This window comes from Solanum pennellii, chromosome 4, assembly GCF_001406875.1.
Source record: "Solanum pennellii chromosome 4, SPENNV200".
Taxonomy (NCBI): domain Eukaryota; kingdom Viridiplantae; phylum Streptophyta; class Magnoliopsida; order Solanales; family Solanaceae; genus Solanum; species Solanum pennellii.
The window spans coordinates 2,990,942-3,014,143 of NC_028640.1; the positions used below are offsets into that span (position 1 = coordinate 2,990,942).

Genomic DNA, 23,202 nt, shown 5'->3' on the forward strand with positions numbered 1-23,202 from the left:
TACAAGCCGAATCTGGAGAGGGTAAGACCACGACAACAACAATATAATACCTAGTTTAAAAACAAACTGTTAAATTTATTGACGATATGCATATCATTCAGTACTAGTAATTTTAATTTGCACATTTGGTTTAATTTTAGGGATAAAAGACACAAATATCTCTAGGCTATGATCGAAATTTCAGAGACACATCTTAACTAAACTAATATCTAATTATCCACTCGAACTCATTTTTTTGTAGTTTTGTACATCTTTTGGTTTACGTGGCACATTTCATGACTCCACAGAGTTGAGGCGTGTGGGAGATATTTGGATGCCACGTAACCCAAAAAGGTGAATAAAATTACAAAAAAAATGAGTTTAGGGGAAATAGGACCTTAATTTAGTTAAGGTGTGTCTCTAAAATTTCGGTCTTAGTCTAGATACCTTATCCCTTAATTTTATAAAAGTTCTCAATGCAAAAAAATGAAGGAATTTCTAACATGACATATTGAAAATTTTGAAAGATTAAAGGATGAAAAAAAAGTAGATTTAATTAGTTACATATGTTCAATCAAATATCACATAAGATTAATATTTAGCAATAATATAGGGACTAGTAGTGTTATTTATGAGTTAAAAAGGATTAAAAAACACACCTATAGTACTACTAGTTTCCGAGCACGCGCTTTGCGCGTGTAACCCATGAGTGTATTATTTCTTCAAAGATAATATTAATAAATAATAAAATATGTCTAATTGAGATTTCTTACTTTGTTTTACTACTAATTGTCTCCAATTACAACTTGCTAATAAAACAAGAATTCAACTATATGAAGAGAGACAAAAAAGTCTTATTATAATTTTACTACAAATAAGTATAAAACTAACACATCAAACTCCGATGCTTCAGTAATTGAATTCTTATCTATTCTCGTAACTGCATAAGGGAATCTCAACAAAATTATGGAAACATGAAAAGTCACATGAATTATTGTTAAAATAAATATAAAAAAGATAGAGATGAAATTTAATTTTAAAGATACATGAATCTACTTTAATTATATTTACTCATTTTTGTTTTATTTTACATTTATGTTAGAAATTTGAAAGGTCAAGATTATGAAATGAGAATAAGAAGATTATATATATATATAAATTATATTAGTTTTAATTTATTAGAGGGGCAAAATGGTAATTCAACTTTTAAGTTTTGAGCTTCATGCTTATAATAATATATGATTTTGTTCTTTTTAAAAAAATCATATATCAACTATTAACGGTGTAAGTTTCTTAACTAAACTATAACAAAATGTTTATTAAAACACAAATAAACTATCAATTGTTTATTTTCTTTTACCTCGACAATAATAATATTTCAATATAGAAAAAGTGAAGAACGTAACTAATAATTCATACGTATTTCGATAAACATCTAATATTAGTTTACCTATACAGACATGATGGCTTGAGTATTGAGACCTTTTGGATGTGTTTTTACCATTCACTTTATTACTATCTCAGTATATATTATTAGGTCAACATCCTCTTTTATTTTTATATTCCCTTGAATATCCTTAAGAATGCATTGCATGGATAAAGGGGGTATTTTTTCGAAAAATTTATATATAGTTGCTAACCAAAATAAATACAAATATTCTATCAGTCTAAAATAAGTGTTATTCTAGGAAAAATTATGTTAATTAATAAATACATGTATAATTTACTAAATTAGTTTATTTAATATATTTTGAATTTTTAAGATAGATGCTTATTTTGGACAAAATAACTTCTTCTTTGTTGGTGAGATAACACTTATTTTGTGATGAAAATAGTAATTGATGTTTTATTTGCATATTTGATTAGGTAATTATTTTGAGGGATCAAATTAGGGTTGGATATAAAATACCAAAAATTGAATTATCAAATCGAGTTGAAATTTTTGATAGTTTAATATGGTATTCATGAGTAAAATTTTAGGATTATGGTATTTGTGAGTAAAATTTTAAAATTTTGATATCCGAGTTTGAGTTTGGTATGAGATATTAGTACCAAATGGTATTCAGTATTTTCCGAATATCAAATTATTTACTTAATGAAAGTCATATATCAACATATTTGTTACTTATTAGTTTAAGTCCGGCGAAATGGTGTGCTGGACCCTTATACTTGTATCAGTTTGTATTCTGAACTCTTCTATTTATATCTTTGTCATCTGAACCCTTAAACTCAATTAAAATGAGACTTTTAAGCCCATCCTACCATGAGTGTAGCTCACTCTCCTTTATATAATTGACATGTCATATCCACGTCACATATATTAATGTCACGTCATAATTATTTTTTAAAAACTATTTACCAAAATTATTTAATAAAATATAAAATAATAACATTTTAATTTATTATTGATATTTCTAATTCTCCCTATTTTCACTATTTCACGACCCAAAAAAAAGTCATCGACGGCGTCATCATCATTTTTGCCAGCGAATGACATATACTTTCTCCCTCAAGTGTAATCTGGAGCCTCGCCATGGTCAATGAAAGTTCCTACGGCCATTAAGGCAGCAACAATAAACATCTCAGCAATAGCCAAAGGCAAATTACAAAATCCTGGCAATTTCTTCATAATCCCAAAATCAACAGCACCATTCTCCGTCTCCTCCATCTCCCTTTCACCATTTCCTTCAGACCCTTCTTCCAATTAAACTTATCTTGAATTTATTAGATGATTCTGTGCCTAAAAATGCCCTTGTTTACAATCTTTGTTGCTGTAAACATCAAGAATTCGAGAATTGTGTATAAACGGACGAACCTGCTCGTTACACTTCCATACATGGATTGAAGCAAACCTCTCACCTCTGCAAATTTTTATCCCCCAAAACTCTAAAATCAATAGAGAGTCTCAAGATTTCATCAAAGAATCTCACTTGTGCAACTTTTCCCCTCACCCGTCTTCATCTTCGTGGCACACTATCACTATTTTTATTTCCTCCTTCAGAGTAACAACAACCTAAGCCACTGCATAACCAGATCTGGCCATCCCACAATCAAATCTGGTCAAATTTTTCATAAGATGCAAGTGCTTTTTGTTCTTGTAAACTTCTCTGAGAGCTAACTTTTGCTTCTGTAAGGTGACAGTCCAAAACCTGTGCAATTGACAACCTTACCACCTTGATTTTGGATAGATTGTTAGGAGCACCACCGGTGACCTTTGCAACATGGAGAAGTGCAAGCTCCACCTTCAGATCCTTCAACCGAGCCAAAAGGTCTGTCTTCGACTTATTCCTCAACTCATGAACCTTTATTCTCGCCATGGCTGCTGCTCCTTTGAGGTTACTGCTCAGATGAGGATGGAGATTGGAAAGCAATTAAGTTTGGAAGAAGAAAAAAAGTTTTTAATTATTTTTTTTTTGAAAAAAATTTCTTTTATAATTTTTATATTTTTTTTAACTTAAAAAAGTTGTTCATTCACCTTAAGATGCGTGAAGTCACACATTTTCACCAACTCAGTTATCTTAAAATACATAAGCTTGGTCAATGGTCAGAGGGATTTGTTAAATTGTATTTTATTTAGTTTAAGGGTTCAAATGACAAAAGTATAAGTAGAACGGTTCAGAATACAAAGTGATACAAGTATAAGGGTCCACAAGACCATTTCGACTTTAAGTCCAAAGAGAAAGTTAAAGAATAAGCATGAACAATCTGTACATATATGTCTTTAGTTGTATCAATTTATTTTTATTTTTTTATGTTTTCTTACTTGTTCATTTTCTATTATATCGTGCCTCACATTGAAAAAAAATAGAAATGATTGGAGAAATAATATTAATTTTGTAATACAATTGATTATGACTTCAATTGGTATTAGTTAATACTGCATTAAACCAAAATTTAATTTACCGAATTATCGAACAGAAATTTAAAAAATTGTTATTTGATACGCCTTCCGTCCCATCTTATCTGAGTAGTTTGACTTGCACGGAGCCTAATAAAGAAATGAAAACTTTTAAAACTTGTGGTCTAAAATGAAGAATAGAAATTTTTGACTATAAATCATTTTCATTAAGGATAAAATGAACATTTTAAAGTTAAATTGTTATTTAATACTATAAAAAAGACATAATACATAAAATACCCTTTAACTTGATTTCATTATACATTTATGCCTTTCAACTTTGAATGTATACTAGTAGACACTTAAACTTGTATAAAATTGAATAAATAATACACACGTCCAAAGTGACATACGACATGACAATTTGTGTAATACTTAGTGTCTTACATGTATTATGTCACGTACGACTCATGTGTTTATTTGTTTGACTTTATACAAGTTTAAGTTATCTATTTGTGCATACCCAAAGTGGAACGACATAAATGTGAAATGAAATCAAATTAAATAGGCATAATACATTAAGGGAAAATGCTCAAATATGTCATCGAACTTTCCGAAAAGGCTCATTTATGTCATCTGTTAAAAGTTTGGCCCATCTATGTCATTGTCATTTAGAAAAGGCTCATTCATGCCATTTTTTTAAACATTGGTTTTGCAAAACCATTTTTGATACGTGGGCAATTATAATTCGACCACGTCATTAGTTTTTTTAATAAAAAATAAAAATTTTGAATAAAAATTGAATTAAAATAGCCCACCCGAATTTTAAAATATCCCTAATTTTATTTGGATGGGTTATTTAAATTCAATCTTTATTCAGAATTTTGATTTTTTTTTAAAAAAAAATTAATGATGCGGTCAAATTATAATTGACCACGTGTCAAAAATGGTTTTGCAAAACCAATGTTAGAAAATAATGGCATGAATGAGCCTTTTTTTTAAACGGTAATGGCATATATGAGCCAAACTTTTAACGAATGACATAAATAAGCCTAGTCTGAAAGTTCGATAGCATATTTGAGTCTTTTTCACATACATAAATATGACCTTTATCTTGACTTTAGCGGACAACTATGTCCTCCAACTTTGAGTGTGCACAAATATGCACTTAAACTTGAATATAATCAAACAAGTAGACACATTTGTCATACATGATATAATACACATTAGACACCACATAGGACACAAATTTGTCATGTAGGACAGTTGTGTCTATTTATTCATAATTGTTCGCTAACACCAAAGGTCGTGTTTATATATTATTCCAATTAAATAACATCTTTATGTATTACATAATATATAAATGTGTCATTATTTTTTAGATTAACTAAAAAAATAAAAAAAATAAAGTTATATAAATTGGTTTAGAAGATCAAATATATATTTAAAACCCTATAAAACCATTGTCCAAATTTGTCCTAATTCACCCTTTTGTCACCCTGCTTCCAATTCAACTTTTTAGGGGTTTAGCAGAAGAACAATGTAATTGATTTTTCATTCCAAAATATTGTTACCATATTGTAATATACATTAATATATACAGCTTAGAGGTGTATGATGTTCTGATTTTTTCTCAATTCTTATTCCGTTGTTTCTGGATCCTCACATTTGTTGTTTCCGCCATGGTAATGTTGTTTTTATTTTTAATTTTCATTGATTTTTTTGATTGATGACAAGTTATAATTATCTCTATCGATTGTCATTGTGTTTTTCAATGGAATAGTGTTTCTTATTTTAGAATTGTGTTGTTCGAGTTAGCTTGTGTAAACCTCGAGACAAAAGATACTTTTGATGTTGTATACATGGTGTAATTTTCTTTGATGAAGGGGGTTTGGATTGCGGTGCCCGTGCCCGTGCCTGCTATGTCTACCACCAACGCAAGTTTTGAGTAACTATCTACCCAAGGCTTGCGCATATGAGAAGAAATCACTTCGTGTTTTAGTATCTGTTGGGGCTTGAACGTTAGACTTAGACCCCATAGTTCTCAATCCCAATATGGCGAATATATCTTTTACTCCCTGTGTTCCACACTTAGTTTGACTTAGTACGGAGTTTGAGAAAGAATTTTGAAATTTGTGGTCTAAAATAAGGCATAGATGTTTGTGGAACTATAAATCATTTTATTAATGGTAAGATTAGCATTTTAAAGTTAATTTGTTAGTAAATATAGAAATATGTCAACTTTTTGTGATTGACTAAAAAGGAAAGTGAGTCATATAATTGGGACAGAAGGAGTAGTTGATTTAGGTACATGTTGTTTGGAATAAACCTCTTTACGTTTAATGGGTAGGGGCACCATTATTCCCAGGCTTCTGGGATTGCACTGGTGTATGTTGTTGAAGTTTAGGCCAACTTATACAAACCTAAATTGATTTACAGGGTACTTGCTACCAATGGTGGCAAGGATTTTTAGGATTTATAATATGATGAATCATAGAAGAAGCCCAAACACAAGTATCAGTAATTTTCCCTGCTAAGGACTCAGGAAATGAGAAGAAATCACGTGGTGTTTTTGTATCCCTTGGGTTTTGAACATTAAACTCATGTTCTCAATCCCAATATGGTGGATAAATCTTTTACTTGTTTTAGAATCATGGTGTTTGGAAATAACCTCTCTACCTTTATTGAGTGGGGCACCTCCCTTCTCAGTCTCCCCTTGTGGGATTACATAGATTGATTTCACGAGTTCTTGCTACCAATGGCGTAGCGAGGATATTCAAGATTCAAAGTATATTGAAATAGTCATATGAAGAATACCTGTGGAGATTTTACACTTTGGGTGGCCTAGAGGTTTGGGCTTGGGACTGCCATATTGGAGAACTCAAGTCTGAAACCCCTTGCCTGCGAAAGCAAGGGGTTTGTCTTCTGGGTTGAGCTCGCACTAGGCTTGCCTAGTGTGGGTGGTTACCCTTTATGTGTGGTTTGCGAGCTATTGCATAGGAGCATGAGTTTTACCTTGTGCGCACCCAAAGGATAGCAGTTGCGGATTTGCCCGTGTCATAAAAAAAGGAGGTCCTATTACACTACCATAGCTCTGCCCCTGCTTGCTAGTGTAAACACATAAAAGTATATATAGAGTAATTTTCGTTCATTAAGGAGATTTGGATTGCGGTACCCTAGCTCTGCCATGCTTGCTATCTCTACCAACACAAGTAGCAAGTAACTATCCCCGCCAAAGCTTGGCCAGATGAGAAGAAATCACCTGGGTGGTTTTGTATCCGTTGGGGTTTGAAAATTAGACCTCATGTTCTTAATCTGTTTTATTGATCACCAAGTCACATTTTTGGGTGAAATATGGTGGGTATATTTATTGATCACCTTTGTTGGCGTTCATGGATGTATTTAGTTTTATACCGCAAGTCCACCATAGAGAGGATAAATTTGTATCAGTTCAGTCTCCATTGATTGCACAACTCTGAAAGAACTTTTTACTTGTGGATTTGTTGTTTCACCATGTTTACTTTGTTACGACGGAGCTATCAATTTAACTTTGTTTGTTATAGTTTGTGGATTGTCATATTGTTTGGGCAAATAAGAAATTTGATGTGTAGATGTGGTATTATTGTGTATGTATTCTTTTTACTTAAACAGCATTAACCTGTTTATAATTGCATAAAATCCAACATAACATAAACTTGGCATTATTTATTTATTGTTTTGCATATGGCTGCATTTTTAATTATTATTTTGCCATGTTGTGCAGGTGATAATGTGTCTACAGTGTGGTGACAAAGGATTCTCTAACGCCTTTGTTTTTTGTGTAAAGTGTCTTGAAGTTGCTATACATCGGTAAGTTAGATTGTTACCAAACGTCATTGTTAAAGTTCAGTCATTTTATCGTCTCTTATTAGCTTTTGTTTTCATTGTTGCTCTTGATTTCTGCTCTGCTATTTTGCATGAACGTGCAAAGAATTGCCTTATTACTAGCTGGAACATGTATATTAGTTGATGAAGGAACTAAGATGAGTTCCTGTGCGATCATCAGAACATGTTCTTGGTATTTATCAACTGTAATCATGAAAGTAAACATTTAAGACCGTTCTGTAAATCCTGTTTTGGTTTGGACTGGCGATATGCGTATAGTTCTACTCTTCCGGCAAAGGTTAAGTCAAGATGAACATTTCAGTAGGCAGATGTTTTTTCGGAATCGTATTGTCTATAGCAATGTTTTTGACAGCGAGAAGTGGAAAAAAGGGACAAGGAAAAGAAAAGCTTAAGCAATGTTTCAGCAGGTAGAAATTAAATCCTGACTTCATTAATGAGATTGGCTTTTTCATCTTTTGCCACAAAAAGAAAAGCTAAATCGATAAAACTGGCACCCAGGGTGTGGCTTAGTGGTCAATGAAGTGGTTGAGTGAGGTCTTAGGTTCAAATCCCAACTGAGACGAAAAATACTATGATTCTTCCCATATGTCCTAGCCTTGGTGGACTAAGTTGGGAGGTGACAAATATCCCATGGAATTAGTCGAGGTGCCTAAAAGCTGGCTTGGACATTACGGCCATAAAAAAAAGCTGATATAACTGTTTGCACCAGAAACAAGAAGGCTAATGCAATTCAATATGATCTTTTGTACTGCATTGCTGCTGTCTAAGGAAAAAACCTTCGGAGAACCACTGATAAGGATTGAGAATTTTGAGTGTTGAAATACAGTATCTTATCCAGTTAATCCATTTTCCTCCAAAACTCGTGCATGAGAGCAACTTCAGTATGGCCAATTGACATGATCATAGGCCTTTTCAGTGTCCAGCTTTTGGAATCAGCTACTCCATTGGCAATTAGGACATCCATTATTTGTCTTTCTTTAATGAAAGGCAATTGTTGAACATCCACCATCTTATGAACGGCCCTTTTCAATGTCTCTGTAAGAACCTTTGGTTGTAGCTTGCACATACTTCTTATAAGGCTTATAGGTTTAAGTCCTCTCAAATCCTTGGCTCCTGTCTTCTTAGGAATCAAAGCTATGTTAGGTGTGTTGAGCTTTTTCTCAAAAACTCCATGCGAATGGAAATTCTTGGAAGTATCCATGTTTTCCTGCTTCAGCACTTCACAACATTTGATGAAAAAACTCATCGTGTAACCATCTAGACATGTTACACCTCTTGCTTATCAAAATTCCTTTGTAGAGCTTCTTTAATAAATTCGGTGATGGCTGGGCAAATGATAAAATTGCATGATGGTCTCCGGTCCTGAGTCTCAGTGTAAAGCTTCCTATAAAAATCAATTATTACCCCCTTAATTCCAACTGGATCTTCCACTTGTTCATCTTGAATTACTAGTTGGTCTATAATACTATTTCTCTTGTGAGCATTTGCCACTTTACGAAAGAAGTTGGTATTCTTGTCCCCTCCTTGAGCCCATAAGGCTCAGGGTCTGTCTCCATTGGAATTTTGTTCTCCTATACAACTTCCAGATTAGCCAGTTGACTCAGAACTTTCTATTAATCAGAAAATTCCTCCATGGCTGGAGTTCTTCTCTTGCAATTTCATTGCTTGGAAGGAAACTTTGTCACATTAAAATCTCCACAAACAGCCCATGGCCCTTCGAACAGTTCCGTAACGACTCCGGTTTCCTCCCACTCATTTTCCCTTTCCAGATTACAGTTTGGGGCATATATTCCCATTACGTGGCACTCAAAAGTCTTGAAGATGTGCGACAAACTTGCAAGTAATAGTATATAATCCAATTTCCAGAGTCTCCCCTCTCCATGCTATATCATCCCACAACATCAGAATTTTCCCTCTTGTGCCACTTGCTTCTAGGCCGGAAAATTTCACCCATCTCCCTCCCTGTAACTCTTTGACAATCTCTTTGGCATCCCCCTCCAACTTAAAGACTCCTGAAGACAATGATATCAGCCTTTCAGTTGTACATAAGGCTCTTCAGAATTCTTATTTTAACCCTATTGTTTAATCCTTACATTCCATGTCACCAATTTAAGTTTCATTGTAAAAGGTTGCCATCTTTTCCCGAACTCTCCTCCCATCACTTTTGATCTTAACATCAAAAGAGGTGAGCCCCTTGAGTTCCTGTGTCCCTTTGTATCTAGGCCTCTTTAAAGATGCCTCGTCTCCGGGAGCCTTGCCTGTCTGCAGCTATCTATTTGCATCAGTAGTTCCCATGCTTCTTCTTCATTCTCCTGGAAGTCGACCCTGAGAATTTTATCAAGAAGTTGAGTTTCATGGTTGTCATTAAATACTGATAATGGTTTTAGGTTAGCCTTTACATGTCTTTCGTTAGTTTGTTAATAATCCATGTTTTAATCTTTTCAGCTACTGCCTTGATAAAATTCCCAGTACATTTGATGAATTTGTCTATTGGGTCTGTGATGATTGTGAGGTCAAGGTGCCAAATGAACTCACTATCATGAATTCTGTTGGCGTCCCACCTGAAAATTGCACTAGTTCAAGACATCTTAAAGCAAGTTCTGAAGCAAAACTTGATATTCCTCCATCGATTGCTGAGGTAGATCTAACGGCGGTTCAAAATAAGTCTTCCGAGAAAGATGTCGAGAAACATCCTAGAATTGATTTGGTAGAGCATAGTCACTTAGATAAGAAGTCTAATCCTACGTCTCTGATAGATGAGAAAAACTGTATTCATGCTGTCGTGGAACAAGCACAACCTGTTCTTGATCCTATTTGGAGGTGAGGAGATATCTCACAGATTATTCACTTGGGTGATAATTCATCAATATTGACCTGTCGTATTGTGAATGAAAATGTCCGTTAACTTGCACTTCTTCTGGCAGGGGTGGTTTTAACATATGGAACAAAGAGTATAAGACATTTGATGGACTTGTTGCTCACCTATCAGTCAAAGCATGCCAAAAGGTTTTTGAAGAAGCGAAGTTATTTTCGCTTTTGCTTCACTTGGAAATGCTTCCGAAATCTGATATATGGCCTAAGAGTTTCAATACATTAGAGCCTAGAGTTGATAACATTGCATTGTATTTCTTTCCTTCGGATGCAAGGTAATTACTTTATATTTTCACCATTTTACACACAGTTTCTTCATATTCGCGTTGTTGACATTTTATTTTTCTCAGTACAGATACGAGCAGGATTTTGATCATTTGATTGAGGAAATGATTGGTGAAGAACTTGCTCTCCGAGCAGTTATGACAAATGCAGAGCTGTTGGTTTTCACATCCACAGAACTTCCCCTGCAGAACTGGAGTAAGTTTTCACTCGATGATACACCAAAGGTTAGATCTTGATTTCATTGTTTTAAGTTTTTTGATGAAATTGGTTGGCAGGATTCCAACACAAACACTACTTATGGGGCGTTTTTAGAGCGAAGCAGGAATCTAGTAGCTCTCAAATGGTATCGAACAGGGGTAAATCTGTGATACTTCAAACTCCTGTGAATGTTCTGGCTGCCGGAGATCATATAAACCTTGTGAAACTCAACACTTCGCGTGCTGAGAGTCCTATTAGCACTTTAAGCAATAACGTAAGCTTTGGGTCTGGCACTTCCTGAAGCATCTGTCCTCTTCTTTTCATGTTGAGCTTCTCAATATGAGCTAGTTTCTGTACCATTTGACTGACATGGAAAATTTTGATACCTCACGGATGCGTTTGTGGGCTGTTGGTAAATAACTTGGTGGAGAACGCGACAAAGCTGGTCTACTGGGATTTGGTCTAATGGTAAGAGCGTATCACATGATGTGAGAGTTTAGACGCTAATGACTGGTCCATTATCCACCAGATTTCTGGATCTTTGTTCTGCTGGTTCTCAGAGATTTCTCGGTTATTAAAAAATAAAAACCGAGTTCTTTCTTCAGTTGAAGAACCTGATGTCCTGTGAAATGCTAACCATTTGTAACATGTCATCTGTTTAGCTGTACATTGTAGATAAAGGGTGGTTGTTTTGGAAACCGAGTTTTGCTCCCATAGTGACTCGAACAGCTTGGAGGTGAAGGTGTCTATCATATGAGAAACTTGTCTTATCTATTTCGAATTATAGGGACGAGGTTTGATTATGTGTAATTTATAAGGATATTAGCTCTTTTGGTCTCAGGTAAATTCTTATTTTGGTAGTTGTTGAGATAATGACTAATGGCATTTAATCTTCACTTAATTATAATGTATGTTGTTGGTCCATTTATGCAAGGAGTAGTAATTTATATTTGGATTATTTTTATACTAATTAACTAAGTAACAATACAAAGTTAAATAGTTTTGGAGAATTTGTAAATATTAACTAGTAAAGGGATAAAAATACACATTTTAATTAATTGAAATCATAAAATATTGACCAATAAGGGATCAAAAGTATGATTACCCCAAGTGGCAAATAAATTCACAACATAAACAATTAACTAGCAAAAGGATATTAATTTACGAGAAAAATAGAATATGAGGTAGAACTATGGTGGAGTTTTTGGCTAAAAACATCCTTCAACTATAACCCAAACTTAAACTACATCCTTAAAGTATCATTTTTTGCAGAAAACATCCTTCAACTATTCCCCAAACTTAAACTACATCCTTAAAGTATCATTTTTAGCAGAAAACATCTTTCAACTATTCCCCAAACTTAAATTACATCCTTAAAGTATCATTTGTAGTAGAAAACATTCTTTAAGTATTTGTAAGTGAACAACTTTCATCCTTTTGTTAGATATTGTCAAAAAACTAAGGAATCTTACGAAACAACAAAAGTTATTACGCATAATTTCATTACTTTCTACCAAAAGGTCTTGAAATATATAAAAAATCTTAGACATTGTTGCTTATGAAAACTAAAAATTATTGGAAGGTGTGAGCGTACATGATTTGCCTTTTTCTTAACGAAAAGAAGTTGGAGATTGATTATTTTAAGTTTTTGACAAAACTCATCCTTAAATTATATCTCAAATTCAAACTACATCCTTAAAGTATCATTCTTATTATAAAACATTCTTCTAAGTATATTAAAGTAAACAATGTTCACCCTTCTACTTGAATTTATCAGAACACTAATCGATATATCCCACAAAAAATAAGTCGTCCCTTCCTAATTATTATTCTTAGATATGCCAAGAATATTAGTGAAATTTTTCGTAATTGAGTTAAAAATTATGCAAAATCTTTTAATTTGACCATTTTTTATTCTTTTTTCATACAATTTTAATTTAAAATATTACTAGTTTAAATATGTTTCTTCTCAATTGAATATGCTAGAAGTTACATTTGTTGGAGACTTCCCCTTCTAATAATGTAGAACGAAACTCAAATATAAGAAATAATCAATATTTTGGTCACTTCGATATATGATTGACCCAAAAGTATATTAATTTAATTGCTTAAGAAAAAGATAAAAATAATTAATCTCCAATTTCTTTCCGTTACAAAAAAGGCAAATCATGTACGCTCACACCTTCCAATCATTTTTAGTTTCCATAAACAATAGTGTCTAAGATTTTTTTATATTTTTCAAGAACTTCTTGTAGAAAATAATGAAATTATGCATAATAACGTTTGTTGATAGTCACGTTAACTACTCATGTTTTCGTAAGATCCCTTAGTTTTTTGACAATGTCTAACAAAGGGATGAAAGTTGTTCACTAACAAATACTTAAAGGATGTTTTATGTTAAAAATGATACTTTAAGGATGTAGTTTAAATTTGGGGTATATTTAAAGGATGTTTTCTACTGAAAATGATACTTTAAGGATGTCATTAAGGTTTGGGGTATAATTGAAGGATGTTTTTAGCCAAAAACTCAACTATGGTGTAGGATTAAAAAATTAAACCATCATTAATATTTAATGAGAATCAAAAACAATAATTATATAGTGTAAATGAATGCTTAGTTTGATATATGTATATGTTATAATATATTTGTTTAATTTTTAAATAGGTCGCTTTTCGTGATATTATTGTGAAACCTCAAAAGCCCGAGTAAAGGAGAAAGGTTGCGATAAGTCGACAACCAACATAAAACTTGTCATGATCACCTAGTTAATATATATGTTTAAATAACAATCATAAAAAATCACTAAACTAACCTCAACTTATTTGAGACTCAATTATAAATATTGTTATTGTTATAATACTATTAAGAACTTTAATTTTATGGTTTCAACATTTATTTAACACATATATTAGCCATAAAATAAATTTAAAAAAGGGGGGTTCCATTGAGCTTCTCGTAGAATTACAATAACATATCGCTCACTTCTTACAATCTAACTTATGTAAAAAAATATTTGATCGAGTTTCTCTTAAAAATATAAACGTATTTGGCTTTTGTATAAAAATAATCAAATATACCTCGAAACTTTATTAAAAAGGTCAAATATACCCTTGAATTTTACGAAAATGATCAAATATATCTACTTATTTTTTGTGACATTTTTGACCCTATACTCTTGTTAATTTAAATCCCCAAAAATTCAACATTAAGGTCCTTGCACAATTGAAGTGTTCTTCAAGCCATCAAAAACTCAGTCTCTCTTCATTAGCAAAAGCATTTTGCGAAAAACTTCGATTCGTTTCTCTAAAATCACTCTCCAATGTCGGTAAGTTCTTCGTCTTCTTCCTTCGTTCTATGAACTGCACAATTTTTTTTTCCTTTTTATGCTTAGTACAGTTATAAAACCTAGTTGTTTTCGTAGATCGAATTTGATATCTGATAAAATAGTGTATTTTTTTCAATTTTTGGTGAATTTTTTGAACAGATCTTTGAGTATAATGGAAGTGCTTTGGTTGCGATGGTTGGGAAAAACTGTTTCGCTATTGCGAGCGATAGGCGTTTTGGAGTTCAGCTGCAGACAATCGCTACTGATTTCCAGAGGATTTATAAAATACACGACAAGCTTTTTATTGGACTTTCTGGCTTGGCTACTGATACTCAAACACTGTAATGTCTAATTTTTTTTTTAATTCTGTTTTTACTCGTTTTTTTGCTGGCTAAAGATTGTTACTAGCATGTAAGGGTGTGAGTTCGTTTTTGCTGGCTAAAGATTGTTACTAGCATGTAAGGGTGTGAGTTAGTGGTAAATGAACTGGATTGTGAACAATGAGGTCTCAGGTTTGAATCCTAGCAGAAATAAAAAATACTAGGTCATTTCTTCCCATATGTCCTTGATTTTGGTGGTCAGAGTTGTTAGTACTTGTTGCGGGCAGGAGGTGGCAGGTATCTTTTGGAATTAGTTGAGGTGCGCCCAGGCTGGTTAGGATACCACAATTATATATAAAAAAAAAAGTTAGATAGGACACAATGAAAGAATAAGATCAATATAGGTGATATGTGCAAGTTTTAGAATTATTAGAGAACTTCTAATATTATTATTAATATCATTATAGTATATATTTAACTTGTTTGGCACTGAGGCGTAGTTGTTGTAGTTATTATTAGAACTATTTTTGCTGCCTCCCCATTGTGTTGGGTGTTTTAAGCCTTTTTTTAGAAACTACCATCATTTATTAAAGGACCTATTTCTTTATTTTTGAAAGATTTATAGAGCACACTAATTAGAGAAGTATATTGGAATAGAAATTTAATATTTTGAGTGGGAGTTTGGAGTTAGTGATCACTGACAAAGAGGAAGGCTTCCTGTGGGTTGGGTGTGTGGAGAGTGGACAATGAAGGGTGAAACTGGTGTTTTACTTATTTATTTGCTGATGCATTCTTGTTGATTGTGGAATAGGGAGGGGGTGTATTACAATCTGCTTATTAGTAGTTTGATTTGTTTGGATTATGCACCCTGATATGTGCTTTTGGTAATGGTTTCTTCAGGCATCAACGCCTCATGTTCCGTCACAAGCTATATGAGCTTAGAGAAGATAGGGATATGAAGCCCGAGACCTTTGCGAGTCTTGTATCTGCTATGCTTTATGAGAAAAGGTTGGTAACTAGCATATGTTCTTTGACGTGTGTTAACGTTTATTTCCTGAAGATTACATGGTGTCAGAGTCATAATTGCATGTTCTTGAATATGAATAGCATTTTTGGAGAATTGATGAGAGTTGTTAATTGAGTATTAAGTGGTTAAATGGCTGCCTTTAGAGTCAATAGGACTTTTAAGAACTTTACTGTACTTCGTAAAATAGGTGAGGTGTGTGCAAGCAGGCCCATATATTTTTGAAAAAGAGAAGCTAATGTTTGGTGGCTTGTTCCACAAGTCTTTTTGAGCCCAATAGTGCAAACCTTTTAGTTTCAAGCTCGAACTAGCTATTGATCCGTTGGATCTTAGATTTAAGTTGACTTTTAACTGATGAGTGGGCTGAGACATCATTTTCCATTTAATAGACTAGATCTGAGGTTTCATTTATTAGATTAGAAGAGAGGAGAATAGAGAGAAAAGAGATATGAAGAATGAGTAAAGAAAAATCAGAGCTTAGAAAGGACTCTTTAGTGTGAAAATATTTCCTATATTGTATCCAAAGGTTACTCAAGATAGGAGGATGTGCTCAGCTATTAATTTAGGTAGAAATCACATCTGATGACATTTTCTTACTTTCTAAAAAAACTTCTAATTCCACTACTTGCAATACCCCCGCCCCCCTCTCCAAGCCCCCATATGCAGACATGTTTTAAACATTACACATTGATTTTAGAGGTATAATCCATATGAAGTGGTTAATTAACTTTCTCTTCGAACATCTCCTGTTCGTATTTGAGCTTAAAATTTAATCAAGCTTAACCTTAGCATTTGGGCTTAATGAACTAAACAAAAAATGCTCACTCCAAGTAGCTGTTTAGCTGGACAAAACCTATTAAATCCAGTCTGGGTTGTTGTTTTGTCTCTCCATGAACAATGGTTCATCAACTTGTTAATAACTTCATTATTCATTTGGTTTTGTCTAGGTTTGGTCCATACTTGTGCCAACCTGTAATTGCTGGATTAGGAGAAGATGACAAGCCTTTTATTTGCACAATGGACTCTATTGGAGCAAAGTATGTTGAGTTTCTTTCTACTGCTTCAAGTTCTAGAATTTGGAGACTTATGTACTCTGCCAGGGTCCCCATGGCATTGCATGCTTATAATATTGCTACTTATTAGATGTTATGTGTGTCGTGCAGGGAGCTCGCAAAAGATTTTGTTGTTTCTGGCACTGCATCTGAATCACTTTATGGTGCTTGTGAGGCCATGTACAAGCCCGACATGGTTTGTACTGTTCTTGCTTCTTTTTTTTGCCATATAATTAGATAATCCATCTCTAGCTTGAATGCCATGTATTGCACGTCCATTTTTTTGTTATGTACTGGAAATAATTATCCTTGAGTTGCTGAGATGCTTTTATTTGATGCTTTGGAGTCTCATAGTCACTGTTCTCTGTTTTCATTTATCTTTTTGAAACTATTCTCTGTTTTGACAAATTGATTTTCTTTTATGGCTTAATATTTTAATCTCGTTCTGGATAGTCCAAAAAATACATGGTGGTATACTTCCCATGCTGCCATGTTCTCCTACCCAATCCTTTGTTCTTAGTAGATGATAATCTCTATGCTCTCCTCAGTATCATCATTTTAGATCAACTAAAAAAGTGCAGCATCCACAATTGTGTTGTGAACCGACGATATAATGAGATGTGATGTGTTCAACTTTTCCTTGCACAAACAATATTAATTCACCACCACCACCCTATGTAAAGATGTATTTTAAAATATTTCTATGACATTCTTTTATTTGTAGACAGAGGATACCATTGTGTGCAAAATAATTGGGATAGCCAGATGTGCATTGGGTATTTGAGTCGCTCGCTTTGAAAATTATTTTTGACACCATCTTTGTGTGATATCACCGAAATGATTTTTGCCCAAGAAACAAAATGAATAAGATGAGTATGACATGTATTTAAGTTTCCATCGAGGTTCAGAACCTTCCATTCCAGACTTTTTTTGAAATAGAATTTCCATTCCAATATTGCTGGTACATGCTTCAGAATTTTTCTCTGTTACTTCTTTGCAATGCTTGTGTTGTTTGTCATGCATTTATTTCTTATTTTATTGGATTTATGGTTTCTTATTGTATGCTAACATTTCAGGGACCGGAAGAATTGTTTGAGACCATCTCTCAGGCACTGTTGTCATCTGTAGACCGTGACTGTTTAAGTGGTTGGGGAGGACATGTTTATGTTGTGTAAGTATTTAGATGCTTTCATATACCTATTTTCTTGATTATCTATTTTTAGTAAGTGTCTACCGGAGTCTCTAATTGAAACAAATTATCCATCATCTATTTTGTTCAAGATGGTAAGGCAACAACAAACTGTGTGTGCCCAACATGTTTAGAGGGTTAGGTAATTCTGGAAAAGCGCTCTCCTAGAAGAAAAATTAGGAGTGTGCAGAGAAGATATGGCATTGTTAGGTATGGGAAGTGGTTGAGTTGGATTTGTGAAGGATCGGGTTTCCAATGTTGGAGATATGGTTCTTGCTTGGGGCTTGACAAACTATGTTTCTCGGATCCTCCAGAAATACCGTTGAACTTGTCTCATACCCTCCAAATATGAATAACTTTTGGAGGATTTGTCTGTCTTGGCGTCATTTTTAAGGATCTGAACAAAATTGCTGGTAGAAGGGGTGGTTGGTTGGAGAAAATGGTTGTCACATGTCGTAGTTAAAGGCATGTTGAGATTCTCCACAACCTCCAATTACATGTTGCTGCTTGGAGTTTTCTGTTTCCTTTTTCATTTATTGATCCTTGGTGGGGGTGGGATGGGGATCATGACATATTTAATGAAATCATATTAGTTTAAAGTGTTTGTGTTTATGTTTTTGGGTACTCCAATCTTATTTGTTCCAATCTATGTATGTGGTTGCAGGACACCAACTGAAGTGACAGAGAGGATCTTGAAGGGAAGGATGGACTAAACACTTGTGGGGTGCTATACTTGTTCACTATTGCATTTCACTGGGATGACATTTCACTTGTTTTGATGAATACTCAACATTTCATATTTGATGTTATCGCATCGACTTCTCTCCAAGATTGTTATTTAATAGATTCAGTTGTCTGTCACTATGGATGTTAACATTCTAGTTAGTTTACAATCCTCTATTTGAGCATCCCAACAAATTTCTGCTGCCATCACACACTAGACAAATTATACAGAGGATGAATCAATTTCTTTGGGGACTCCTTGTGGAATTGCAATATTGTAGGAAAGGTAAATGTTGGAACTGATATTATTATACAATCTTTAATTTCCGCTGCATTTTTCCCAAGCCCAGAAATTTCCAACGTCCCCGTAGGTCATGTAATTAGTTCTCGACCTCCATGAGGTTGGGGAAGGTCTTGTACGCACTCTACCCTCACCAGACCCTGCTTATGGGACTACATTAGGTTTATTGTTATCGTCGTTTACCAGTTTTTGGCAAAACCTATGGCACGTTTAAATCAGCCAACATTGGTTAAGGCTTGACCAAAATGGTGTCAACATGATAATGTGATAGAGGTGTCTATTGCCAACTTGAGGGAAGAAACAATGTATCAGCGCGAGGTTCATGAGTCAATGTGTATAGAGTTACTACCTGTTAAATGGAACATAAGTAGCCACTTGAGACTCTTTTGTCATACACACACAGAGCTACACGCTACACATTAAGACGAATGTGAGGCTCGTATTAAGATAAACAGGTTAGTACTATTAAGTAGAAGAATTACAACACATCACCCCAAAGAAAAAAAACCTGGGGCTCAATGAAGGGGAAAAAAGAGCTCATGTTGATTTAAGTTGAAGGAGCAATATCAAAGGAATGAAGAATCTGTTCCAACGTATTTCTTCTATCAGGATCAATAGGACTTTCTAACCCATCAGAGTGAGCGATGTTTAACAGATAGAGCTTGCCAGACGCAACAAATGCAGCAGAAAGTATCCTCTTCAACCCTCCCCTCGTGCTATCGACCTTGTATTCAAACTCGTATACTTGAAGACCTCCTTCACCCGTTCTCTCCGATACTGAAACCACTTCAGCCTCCTTTGTACTTTCCTAAAAGTAAAAAAAGACATAGTACTATTAGTTGCCAATAATCCTTACAAGCAAAAAAATTTCAGTGGGATCTACAGTCTTTCAAGATCGTTCTGTAAAGTCCAAATTTAAAAATCTCACTTGCTGATGGGATTGTAGGATAGGGGTAGAAGGTTAGCAGGTAGTGGAGGGTTGTTATTGCTTTTCGAGGGTTTAGGCTTCTTTGTGTTTGTTGTTGTACTAGCCGTATTATTCTTGCTTATGATATCTATCATCGTTTGTTGTTTAATGGTTTCGACTATCACACTATTTTATTGTTCTTGTTCCTTTACTGTAGGCTTTACACTACTTCCTTTGTTAGTTGCTATGTTTCTTCTTCTTTGTACTTGGATTTGCTGCACTTCAGCTGAAGGTCTTTCGAAAACAGCCTCTCTAGCTCCACAAAGTAGTGGAAAGGTCTGCGTCCACTCTATTCTCCCCAGACCCTACTTGTGGGATTTACTAGCTATGTTGTTGTTGTTACTTTCGGATATGATTCACCACTAGAATGCAAAATATGTGAACAATAACCACTAGAATTTCAACCTCATTAATACTCTTCCACTTGCTACCAGTTCCTCATTAGTAAATATAATAGCAAAAGTAAAAGGATTCTGACCTTGCGCTTTTCAGCAAGAATTAGCTTATCTGCCACGAATTGTGGAGTTCCGAATTGGCTGAGGGTTGTTATTTTTACAGGTATAACCACGACGCCTACATTGTTGGATCCCTTGTTTGCATCCTGAAACAGGGCAGTTGCCCCAGCTTTATCAACCTGAAGAACCCAATAATAGACATAATCAGTATCCAAAACCTCTTCATCTGGTAAAACTCTGAGAGTGATTTTTTCTCTCCTTCGCACAACATCAATCATGATAACAATTTTGGTCTAGGATGGTAATCAACACTGAAATCCTATGTTGTTTGGACTCTAAAAAATGTCAAAGAGCACGTGTCGAATTCACCAAAAGTAGTGTACTTTTGAAAAGTAGCTGAGTATGTTTGGCAAAACCAAATTGAAAAGCATCTTTAGTCAATATTAGAATCATCAATTTGTGCTTGATTGATGTCCCAAAAGTGATTCCAAAACTCAACTTTGCAGCCTAAAATGACCAAAAACTTATTAAAATATTACTCCCTTTGTCCCAATTTTTATCACTAGAATTTCACATTTCTATATTAATAACAATTTAAATTCAAAATGTTTATTTTAGCCTAAATGAAACGACTTTTAACCAAACCACGAATTACTTAGAATCACAAGTCTCAAAAGACTTCCTTTCTTAAACTCCATATATGTCAAATTACATCACATGATATAAACGAGAGAAAGTTATTCCGATGATAAGCAGCCCTCACTTTCAATCCGAAGGTTACGAATTCGAGTCACCAATTAATTATTGAAAAGCTGCAAATACAATAATCAATTAATTTAGGGATAAAATTAGGGCAAATCGAACCTTGCTCCAAGAAGAGGGTTTGAGGAGAGTGAAACCTTCCGCTGAATCCGTATATCTTTCAAGCTCTAACACCTCACCAATGGCAATAGCGAAGCTTGAGAAAGGTATCGAAAGCAACACCGTCAAAATTGATACGTTCAGGGCTCTTCTCGTTGAATAAGTTGGAACCAATTCATCCTCATTTAAGGATCTGTTTCTCGTTTTCAACTGCAATGGGGTGATAATGGATATGCTCGGGAGACACTGAAAGAAGCCATTTCGAAAGAGATTTGAGCAAACCACTGAGCTAATGGCGGACATTTGTGTGTTACAGTAATTGAGAGGAGATGAAAGGAAGGGTCATCTTATTTGTGCTGCCTCTGCCTTACATGAACTGACTTGAGGTCCATTTGTTTTTATCAACATTAGCATGTCTCAATCTAAAAAAAAAAACATGAAAATATTTTGGGAAAAAGGTCTGATATATCCTCAATTTTATCATTTAGAGCTGATATACCTCTCGTTATAAAAGTGATTCATATATGCTCTTACCATTATACAAACGGTTCACATATACTTCTGCCGTTACAAAATGGCTCACATATATCCTTCATTTAACGGAAGTTAAAAAAATTAGTTTTAAATTTATATTTATTACTTCTAATTTTTTTTAAAAAAATTATTTAGGGATATATATGATTCTTCTATCAAAGTTCATGGTATATTTAATTTTTTTCATACATAAATTATTGACTTCTTTTATTATAACTATTTGAATTTCTTATTCTTATTTTGTTTTTTTCTTTCATTCCTTAGTTTAAAGAATAAAAATTAAACTATTTTTTTTGTGTGTGTATTATAATTTAATTTTGTATCGAAGAAAAAATTCGGTCATCTACAATAAGCTTTACAAGAATATTAGTGAAACATAAATAAATTTGATTATCAAAATAATAATTATAAATTAGTCATTGAAACAAAAAAAAGTCAAAAAAAAATATGTTTGACGAGGATTAAATTTATTCATATGGGATTATATTTTTTAGAAAAAAATAATAAAAATTTAAATTTAAATTATTATTTTTTTCATTTCCGTTAGAGGAAAAGGGTATACGTGAGCCATTTGTTTACAAGTAGGGTATATATGAGTCACTTTCATAACAAGGGGTATATCAGCTATAAATGACAAAGTTGAAGGGTATATCAGACCCTTTTCCCTAAAACAAATAAAGTAAATATTGTTATAAAATCTAAGCTCAGAGTAAAGACAAGAGAAGTAGATGTAGAAGAAGACTTTCTTCTTATTTAAGTGTATGTAAGTCTCATATGTATATCATATAATAATGAACGAACAATTCTATTTACGGGTTGAGAAATCACTTCAAAAGTCACTATATTAAGCATATATAATGAATAGATATATTCTTATTAAAAAAGTTCATGAAACCTAGTGACTATGAATAGTTATTCATGTACTTACTATATGGATTATTCACTCATTAAATGAATTTATAATAAATATTTACTTTTTGGATTTATATTAATTGATTATTATACTTAAAAAAATTACGTTATATTAATTGTTCATTTTATTAAATAAATAAATAAATAAATAAATAAATACTTTTATTTTTTATTGTTATATATTAGCCTTGCAATTATTTGTTTTTTTACAAGTGCTCATGTTCAAATCTAAGATTACGAGAAGTAAATTTTGTGGGAGGTGTATAAAAAGCTTTAAATAAAACATGAGATAAATATATAAATATGATTTTTAACTTGACTTTAGTTGATATGTCTCCAATTTTGAGTGTGCATAAGGTGTCAATTATGACTCCAACTTTGAGTATGTATAAGATTATGATATCACGTAAGATATAAAATTGTCACGTAAAATAAATGTGTTTATTTTATCGAATGACGTTAAGTTAAATATCATATTGATG

The 23,202-nt window shown here is 33.4% G+C and overlaps 4 protein-coding genes across 4 annotated transcripts; 2 read left to right on the top strand and 2 right to left on the bottom strand.

The window, feature by feature from the left end:
• Positions 1–2,743: 2,743 nt before the first annotated feature.
• Positions 2,744–3,325, bottom strand: LOC114076722 (60S ribosomal protein L35-like). Its single transcript, XM_027916017.1, has one exon. It carries the CDS (start codon positions 3,294–3,296, stop codon positions 3,030–3,032), a length of 267 nt encoding a protein of 88 aa, XP_027771818.1. The 5' UTR covers positions 3,297–3,325; the 3' UTR covers positions 2,744–3,029.
• A 1,959-nt stretch (positions 3,326–5,284) lies between these two features.
• Positions 5,285–11,982, top strand: LOC107016314. The gene is made up of 6 exons (XM_015216802.2): positions 5,285–5,502; positions 7,581–7,666; positions 10,148–10,522; positions 10,627–10,848; positions 10,929–11,053; positions 11,134–11,982. Exons 1-6 carry the CDS (start codon positions 5,500–5,502, stop codon positions 11,355–11,357), a joined length of 1,035 nt encoding a protein of 344 aa, XP_015072288.1. The 5' UTR covers positions 5,285–5,499; the 3' UTR covers positions 11,358–11,982.
• A 2,241-nt stretch (positions 11,983–14,223) lies between these two features.
• LOC107015566 (proteasome subunit beta type-3-A) lies at positions 14,224–18,993 on the top strand. Its single transcript, XM_015215879.2, has 7 exons — positions 14,224–14,382; positions 14,542–14,723; positions 15,603–15,710; positions 16,674–16,763; positions 16,890–16,974; positions 17,855–17,949; positions 18,632–18,993. Exons 1-7 carry the CDS (start codon positions 14,377–14,379, stop codon positions 18,678–18,680), a joined length of 615 nt encoding a protein of 204 aa, XP_015071365.1. The 5' UTR covers positions 14,224–14,376; the 3' UTR covers positions 18,681–18,993.
• A 368-nt stretch (positions 18,994–19,361) lies between these two features.
• LOC107015811 (psbP domain-containing protein 2, chloroplastic) lies at positions 19,362–21,666 on the bottom strand. The gene is made up of 3 exons (XM_015216228.2): positions 21,278–21,666; positions 20,437–20,592; positions 19,362–19,799 (listed from the first exon to the last, which is right to left on the bottom strand). Exons 1-3 carry the CDS (start codon positions 21,575–21,577, stop codon positions 19,539–19,541), a joined length of 717 nt encoding a protein of 238 aa, XP_015071714.1. The 5' UTR covers positions 21,578–21,666; the 3' UTR covers positions 19,362–19,538.
• Between the last annotated feature and the right edge of the window lie 1,536 nt (positions 21,667–23,202).